Genomic DNA, 8564 nt, shown 5'->3' on the forward strand with positions numbered 1-8564 from the left:
AGTTATAATGGAATATTCTTTATTACTACTACTACTAGTTACTCGTACTACTTAATTAAGAGCCAATTTGTGTCAGAAAAATTGACATTTTCTTACTAAAATGTGGGAGTTGGACCGAGTCAAATGATTAAAGCCTAGCGAATAAAATGTTGGTTGTGGGGCCAAAAACATGATTAAGGACAAATCACGTTTGCTGGAATACAGCCTACTGCCTAGAAAAAAAAGAATCCTCCAACGGCTCTAACATGCCTGCGGTGCGGTGTCACCCTACAAATTAAATTAGACCGTTTTGGGCCCCACAAACACTTTGAGATTTTCAAAAAAATATATAACCGTTGCAAAACCCCTCTTCACTTCTCATCCCAAATACCTCCCAAACGACAGAGCGATTGTGAGAATTGACAGAGAGCAGCTCGTTGAAGTCCCTAAGGTGAATTTTAACTCCTTTCTTTCTTTTCCCTTAATAATCACAAGTTTGCTACTCCTTTTTTCTCTCTCTTCAATTTTATGGTTTCGAGTTTTCTTTTTCTCACTATTTGTTGTTGAATTTGCTGATTTTGTTAAACGGATATGTTTACATAAGGGAGTTATGGCGGAGCTAGAGACTAAGTTACTAGTTCGGCCTAATCTAATAATTTTGGGTCCAAATTTTATATTTATCTTAAATAATTCATTTAATATGTATAAATTATTAGTTTAGAACAAACCATACACTTCAAATTCTGGTTTCGCCTGACTAGTAAATTGTGACATTTTCCAAGTTTCAATTTTCTACTTCTGAAATGAATTCACAGGAGCTGCTTCTTTGGTTTTTAGAACAATTTGTAGTAAGAAAATTTGTGACATTTTCTTTATCTTTTACAGTGGTTTAGTAGGGGGGTTTCAATTACATCTTGTTAGAGATTCTTATGCTAGTAGGAGATGAGAACTTCTATATTTTTCATTTTCATTTTTATTTTATAAAATGTTTGCTTGAGATGGTTTTAAATGGGGAACATAGTCACGATTTATATAGCCAATCCCAACTTGTTTGGGACTGAGAGATGACTGTTGTATTATGAGTACTTTTTTGGCTATTTTTAGGGCATTTGATAGGGGTCCCAAATTTTCTCTCACATTCTTAAATTTTCAGCTGTTTAGGAGGTGATTGCCAAGATCCAATACAAAATTTTGTGTTATTTATCAATCAAACATGACTGTAGAGGTGCAATCTGAGGCAACTCAAGTAGCTGAGGTAGTTGTTCCAAAAGAAGAATTAGAGGCTAAGAAGATTGTTGAGGAGGTTGAGAATGAGAAAGTAAAAGAAGAAGAGGAGGAGGAGACCAAGCCAAAGGCAATGGAGAAGAGCTCTTCTTATAGAGAAGAGAGCAACTTTCTCTCTGATCTCAAAGAGAATGAGAAGAAGGCCTTGAATGATCTCAAATCAAAGCTCGAGGAGGCCATTCTTGGTAACACTCTCTTCAAAAAAGAAGAGAGTGCCACCAAAAAGTCTCCAGAGAAATCACCATCAGGTGAGGAGGAAGAAAAGAAAGATGATGAGAACAAGGTTGAGGAGAAAGTAGAAGAGGAAGAGACAAAGAATGAGGAAAATTGCGATACAAATGGCGAGAATAAAGAGGAGAAAGAGAGTGAGGAGGAGGGGGCTGATTTAGATGTTGATGGAGTGGATAAAGTGATCTCCATTTGGGGGGTACCACTATTGCCTAGCAAAGGGGATGAGAGAACCAATGTGGTTCTTTTGAAATTCTTGAGAGCAAGGGATTACAAAGTGAATGAATCTTTTGAAATGCTCAAGAAAACACTCCAGTGGAGGAAGGATTTTAAGATCGAATCCATCTTGGAGGAAGATCTAGGGTCAGATCTTGCTCCAACTGCTTACATGAGTGGAACTGATAACCAAGGACACCCCATTTGTTACAACATTTTTGGAGTTTTGGATGATCAAGAGCTGTATAACAAGACATTCGGGACGGAGGAGAAGCGTAAGCAGTTCTTGAGGTGGAGGGTGCAATTAATGGAGAAGGGTATTCAGAAGCTTGATTTCAAGGCTGGAGGTATCAGTTCACTGCTTCAGATTAATGATCTGAAGAACTCCCCTGGACCATCAAAGAAAGAGGTCAGGGTTGCTACAAAACAAGCTGTTGATCTTCTTCAGGATAACTATCCTGAATTTGTTGCAAAAAATGTGAGTCTTCAGTTTCATCTTCCTTGTTTTTACTTTCAGTTAGTGAGTTCTTAGAATAAAGTGCAAGCATATATAGTTGAGAACTATGTTGCTCGGACGCTCCGAAAATATCTGTACAGGATCGTGTGACAACATTTTGCAGAAATATAGGTTGTGAAATGTATCTTACTTTGGCTAAGATAGAGACTGGTAATGAGAATATTTTATAAATCTTAATAGTGTTGATCTGACAATTTCACCTGTTTGTTTTTTCAGATATTCATCAATGTTCCATTTTGGTATTATGCTTTCCAGTCATTGCTTTCTCCTTTCCTAACTCAAAGAACCAAAAGCAAATTTGTTTTTGCTCGTCCTGCCAAGGTCACTGAGACCTTGTTTAAGTAAGCTTCTTTTTTCCTGTTTCTTAAACTTCTAACGAGTTCAGTTTATGGTTTATGTAGCACTTCTAGTCTCTGAAATGCGAAATTTTTATTTTTAGTCCATTGGATGCTAATGCTGAACTGTTTGGGTTGAGCAGGTACATTCCAATCCAAGAAATCCCAATTCAATATGGTGGACTCAAGAGGGAGAATGACTTTGAGTTTTCAGCCTCTGACTGTGAAGCTTCAGAAATTCTCCTTAAAGCTGGATCAACTGAAACCATTGAAATACCTGCAGCAGAGGTAACTTTGGGAATGAAATCTTGGTTATGTTGAGACTTTATCTTTCCCTTTTATTATATGGTGATGCTGAATTTCTTTTGGCACTTAAATTTCTATTAAAATTATGTCAGGTGGGAAGTACATTTATCTGGGATGTTACAATTGTGGGCGGGGAAGTGAGCTATAAGGAGGAATTTGTGCCAGAGGATGACAACTCTTACACAATTATCATTCAGAAGGAGAAGAAGTTGAGCTCGCCGATTCGCAACACATTCAAGAACAATGAAGCAGGAAAGATTGTGCTGACAATCAAGAACACTTCTAGCAAGAAGAAGAAGGCGTTTTACCGACACAAGATCAAGAAATCAGCAATTTGAGATCACAAATTTCTGTTTTATGTGAAGAGAATCAAGATGGATTTTTATTTCAGCTTTTTTGGTACCAGCAGTTAACTTTTTTGTGGTTCATATACTTTATTATTCTTTTGGCCCTATATTCATATTGTATATGTTGAATTATTCATTTTTCTCCCTATAAGGAACTTGATCTCTGGATTTTTTTTAACCCATCTTTTTTGTTGGTGTTGAGTTGGGATGGTCCACACTCCACCGATGCTTCCTAATTACTTTCACCTCTTTTATCAATTGGTGCAATTTCCAGAAAAGATGCATATCCTAAAACATAATGTCTATGAACTAACTATTGAATCAACAAAATTATAATAATCATCCGTCCATTTTACATGATATTATTATTATTTGAAGAGTCATATTTTTCTGTTTGTGGGTGACAAGAAATAAAATACAAAAAGTTGTTCCATACCCTGACCACATAGATCTTCAAGTATACAAATCGACCAAAAGCGCTAAGGACTTGGTGAAAATTAAAATCACTAGAGTATCGGCAATCACATTATTTTTTTTTATGTACTCTTCCCATTTATATTAAGAAAATGCTTTTTTGTTCAACTTACCTTGGCTCTTCGAATACCTTTTCATGATCTGTCCTAATGAAAAACTGTTGATTAGACCAAATATAATGTTGCCAATATGCTTTGCAGGAAAAGAAATTAAACAAAAATTTCTTTACCAATAAGTTCGAAAAGTGATGCGGTTGTGCATAAACGTAAAATATTGACTAAAGCTTGCAAATGATAACAATTAAAAAAAAAAAAAACAGATCATATATGGAGCAGTAAGTATTTGTGAGAATAGACTATATAACTTACGCACGTATGTTGGACCACAATTACAAGTCTTGAATATTCTGCACTCTCATTTTTCACCCGTAGAGATATGTATAATATGTGGAAAAAAGGATTTATGATCATGTGTGGAACATAATTTTCCATCAGATAGTATCTAAGAAAATTATTAGCTTTATCTCATAATCTTTGTCAATATTTATCATTTAAATGTCAAAGTGGATATGATCAAAGTTATTTTTGGGACAATATTCATATAATAAATTTGACAGAAAAAGAAAGAAAAAAGAAACCCATCAATTTTCATAAAAATGCGCTTTTTTAAATTAAGGTTTAATTTGACTTTTGAAAAGTCAAGTCGGACAAAAGTTTAAATTAAGGAACTGAGTATTTGTTTAGTCATTATGTTCGTATATTCCATTAAATGCAGAGGAAATGTTAATTTTTTCACATAAGTTTCTTTATTAATTAAGAGCGATGTAATATATTGACAAATTACTCTAATCGCGAACCTATCGATCTTCACCAACTGAATAAGGAATATATTTCTGAAAAGAAAGAGCAAAAAGTACTCCAGAATGCATTCTCATTATGGCTGGTAAGTGACTCCAATATTATGCAAGAGTAGGTGTCTTAATCAAATCTAGAAGATATTTCTCGGATTAGTTTATTTAAATACTATTACATGTTACGACCAAAAAACGTGAGGAAGCGTGAACATCTTTTATACTCATGAATAATAAAAATGACCAGTCTTTAAAATGGATATACTTTTCTTGCACGGAAAAATTACAACTACATTTACACTTTGGAAGAACGTATGTTCCAAGGTAAAACGACTATTTCTGCCCATCAATTTTCATGTTTAGCTCACAAGTTTGTAAACTAAATGACGATTGTTAAAACAAAGAATGAATCTAGAAATAACAAGTACTTAGTGAAAGAACACACCAGCCCAGCTACTATATACTCTTTAATCTTTAATTAGCACTTAGGGGTGTTAGTTTCTGCTGAAAAAAATGATAGGTTTACATGGTTAACAGCAATAGAGAAAAATATATGCATGCACGTAGACTTCAACTTTAATTTTACAACTAAAGAAATTCGTTGACAATTCTACCACAAATTAGGAAATGTTACACGAAAGAGGTAGGTGAAAGCATTAAAATTTCATACCACGCGTGGTCCTAGGGTTTGAAACTGAGCTTCTTTTAGCCCAAGCCAAAACTATAAATAGAACTTCTTTTGTTTCCAATTTCACCATCAAACTTTGCAACAAGAAATCATGACAACTTTCAACAAGTTCAAAATCTTTCTCTTTCTTTCAGTTTGCCTTTCATCAACATGGTTTACCTCAGCAAGTATCCATCATGACTTTCTTGAATGCCTTTCTCACAAAACTATGAACTCAAATTCAATGTCACAAATCATCTACACACCTAAAAACTCATCATATTCCACCATTTTGAACTCTTTTGAAAGTAACCTAAGGATAACCTCCGACTTCAAACCATCAATTATTTTCACTCCTTTAGACGAATCTCAAATCCAGGCAGCTATACATTGCTCCAAGAAACATGGCTTACAAATTAGAATTCGAAGCGGTGGACATGACTATGAGGGCCTTTCTTACATTTCTGAAACCCCTTTTGTCATCATTGATCTTAGAAACCTAAGATCAATCTCCATTGATACCGAAAACAAGACTGCTTGGATTCAAGCTGGCGCGACCTTAGGGGAAGTTTACTATAGAATCGCCGAGAAAAGTAAAACACTAGCTTTTGTTGCCGGGGTTTGCCCTACTGTTGGTGTTGGAGGACACTTTAGTGGTGGAGGCTATGGAATGATGTCTCGAAAATTCGGTACTGCTGCTGATAACATTATTGATGCTAAGCTAATTGATGCCAACGGAAGAATATTGGATAAAAAATCAATGGGGAAAGATCTCTTTTGGGCTATTAGAGGAGGTGGAGGGACTAGCTTTGGCCTCATTATTTCATGGAAGGTGAGATTACTTGATATTCCAGAAAAGGTGACGGTCTTCAACGTGACACGGACGTTAGAACAAAATGCAACTCAACTTGTCTACAAATGGCAACATATCGCGGACAAAGTTGATGACAATCTCCTCCTCAGGCTCTTCCTGAGGAGCAGTGAATCTCCATTTCGGCGCGGGCAAAGGACTGTCCACGCCTCTTTCACTACTATGTTCGTTGGAGGAGTCGATGAAATCCTCCACGAAATGCAAAAGAGCTTCCCCGAACTAGGGTTGGTGAAAGAAGATTGCATTGAGATGAGTTGGATCGAATCTATACTCTTCTTTGCTGGTTTCCCTAGGGGCACATCACTTGATGTGTTACTAAATAGGAACATCACAGCTACTCAAAGGGGATACTTTAAAGGGAAATCAGATTATGTCCAACAACCAATTTCTATAAATGGTCTCAAAGGTATATGGAAACTGTTCAACCTAGTAGATGAAAACTTAGCCGAATTACAACTCAGTCCTTACGGAGGAAAATTGAATGACTTCATAGAATCTGAAACTCCATTCCCACATAGAGCTGGAAATATATTTATGATCCATTATGGGGTGGCTTGGGAAAAAATAGAAAGTTCTAAAAAACATATAGCTTGGATTCGAAATCTTTATCGATATATGGCTAGGTATGTGTCCAAATCTCCAAGAGCTGCTTATTTCAACTACAGAGATCTTGATTTGGGAGTGAACAACAAAAGAAACACAAGCTATGCACAAGCAAAAATCTGGGGAGAGAAATACTTCAAGAACAACTTTGATAGATTGGTGCAAGTGAAGACTAAAGTTGATCCAACAAATTTCTTTAGGAATGAACAAAGTATTCCTCCTCTCTCATGATAATTTAATTTATGCAGTCTGCTAAGCCATCACCGGTTGTCTAAAAATAAGGATTTTCATACCGTTCTTTTACGTATATATGTACTAATAGTGAAAAATAAATGGAGCCATGATGTCCAAAAAAAATAATTGTGTAAGATATTTTCTGATTTATGATTAATATATACATTTTATATTTCATGTTAGGATTTGTCGACTTTGACAAACATATGTATTAATTAATAATAAATGTATGGTATTTGCTATCATATTTAGATCTCCAAGCTGTAATATATTGATAACAATTGTTGAAACATAACTTTACGATGACACTACTAGAAAACTGGCAAAATCCGTCCATAGAATACCGACCGAAATCGGTCGGAAAATAAGTAAATTGGTTGTAAAAGACAAAAAAAATATTTCTGACAACGGAAATAGTGATCTCACAACAAATATATAAATATTTCGACCGATTTTGGTCGGAAATTGGTCAATATTTGACCAAGACCTGGTCATACTTGCATATTATCTACAAAAATAATTTCTAATTAAAAATTTTCAAATATACCGACCGATTTCGGTCGGTATATTTGAAATTATTCTTTCCCGCCCAAGGCAATTGGTTTTTTAAGATAACAAAAATTATATATATATATATAATTTACCAACCGAAATAAGTTTTAATTAAATTTTTCCGACCGAGTTCGGTCGGAAATACAATTTTAAAATAATTAAAATATAAATTTTATGAAATTACCGACCGAAGTCGGTCTGTTTTTCATCAATAAATATATATATATATATATATATATATATATATATATATATATATATATATATATATATATATATATATATATATATATATGTGTGTGTGTGTGTGTGTGTGTGTGTGTGTGTGTGTGTGTGTGTGTGTGTGTGTGTGTGTGTGTGTTGTGTGTTGAGAGGGAGTGAGAGATAGCTTCATATATATATATATATGCGCGCACACACACATAATCTTGAATGTTTTATTCTCGATCACCTTATTAGTACTTTTCTCGGATACTTCATTAAGTGGATCAATTGAAAATTCAATTATATTCGATTAAATCTTACTATAACACATTTAAAAATAAAGTGTATTGTTCTATACAATGTAGTGCTATATTAATATTTAAGATATGTCGAATATATATATATATATATATATATATATATATATATATATATATATATATATTAAATCTTACTATAACACATTTAAAAATAAAGTGTATAGTTCTATAAGATGTAGTGCTATATATATAGTATATTTAAGTTTTAGCAACAACAACATATGAATATAGCATATATTAATATAGTATATGTTAGTATAGCATTAATATGTATACATATGTTGTTGTTGCTACAACTTAAGTATAAGGGGAACCGTCGACTTGCCTATCTACACCTGCGGGCATGAAACGCAGGCCCCGGAAAATAGGGCGTCAGTACGAATAATGTACTGAGTATGTAAGGCATGAAAATCAGTACATAAAAGACATAGATGAAACATGGAATAAAGAAATCCATCTGTAAGTCTGAATAACTTTGTAATTTCTGAAACATTTATAATGTCATGCACGTGCATATAAATGTCATGTCATGCATAGGTATAGGTGTACATAACATCATCAAGCCTCTGAGGGCATC

At 34.3% G+C, this 8564-nt stretch overlaps 2 protein-coding genes across 2 annotated transcripts; both read left to right on the forward strand.

The window, feature by feature from the left end:
• Positions 1–302: 302 nt before the first annotated feature.
• LOC107763223 (patellin-4-like) lies at positions 303–3390 on the forward strand. Its single transcript, XM_016581696.2, has 5 exons — positions 303–430; positions 1133–2185; positions 2441–2565; positions 2703–2847; positions 2958–3390. The coding sequence occupies exons 2-5, from the start codon at positions 1193–1195 to the stop codon at positions 3201–3203; spliced, it is 1509 nt and encodes a 502-aa protein (XP_016437182.2). The 5' UTR covers positions 303–430; positions 1133–1192; the 3' UTR covers positions 3204–3390.
• Positions 3391–5280: 1890 nt separating this feature from the next.
• LOC107763225 (tetrahydroberberine oxidase) lies at positions 5281–7093 on the forward strand. Its single transcript, XM_016581697.2, has one exon. It carries the CDS (start codon positions 5316–5318, stop codon positions 6906–6908), a length of 1593 nt encoding a protein of 530 aa, XP_016437183.1. The 5' UTR covers positions 5281–5315; the 3' UTR covers positions 6909–7093.
• Positions 7094–8564: the final 1471 nt, after the last annotated feature.

This window comes from Nicotiana tabacum, chromosome 17, assembly GCF_000715075.1.
Source record: "Nicotiana tabacum cultivar K326 chromosome 17, ASM71507v2, whole genome shotgun sequence".
NCBI lineage: Eukaryota > Viridiplantae > Streptophyta > Magnoliopsida > Solanales > Solanaceae > Nicotiana > Nicotiana tabacum.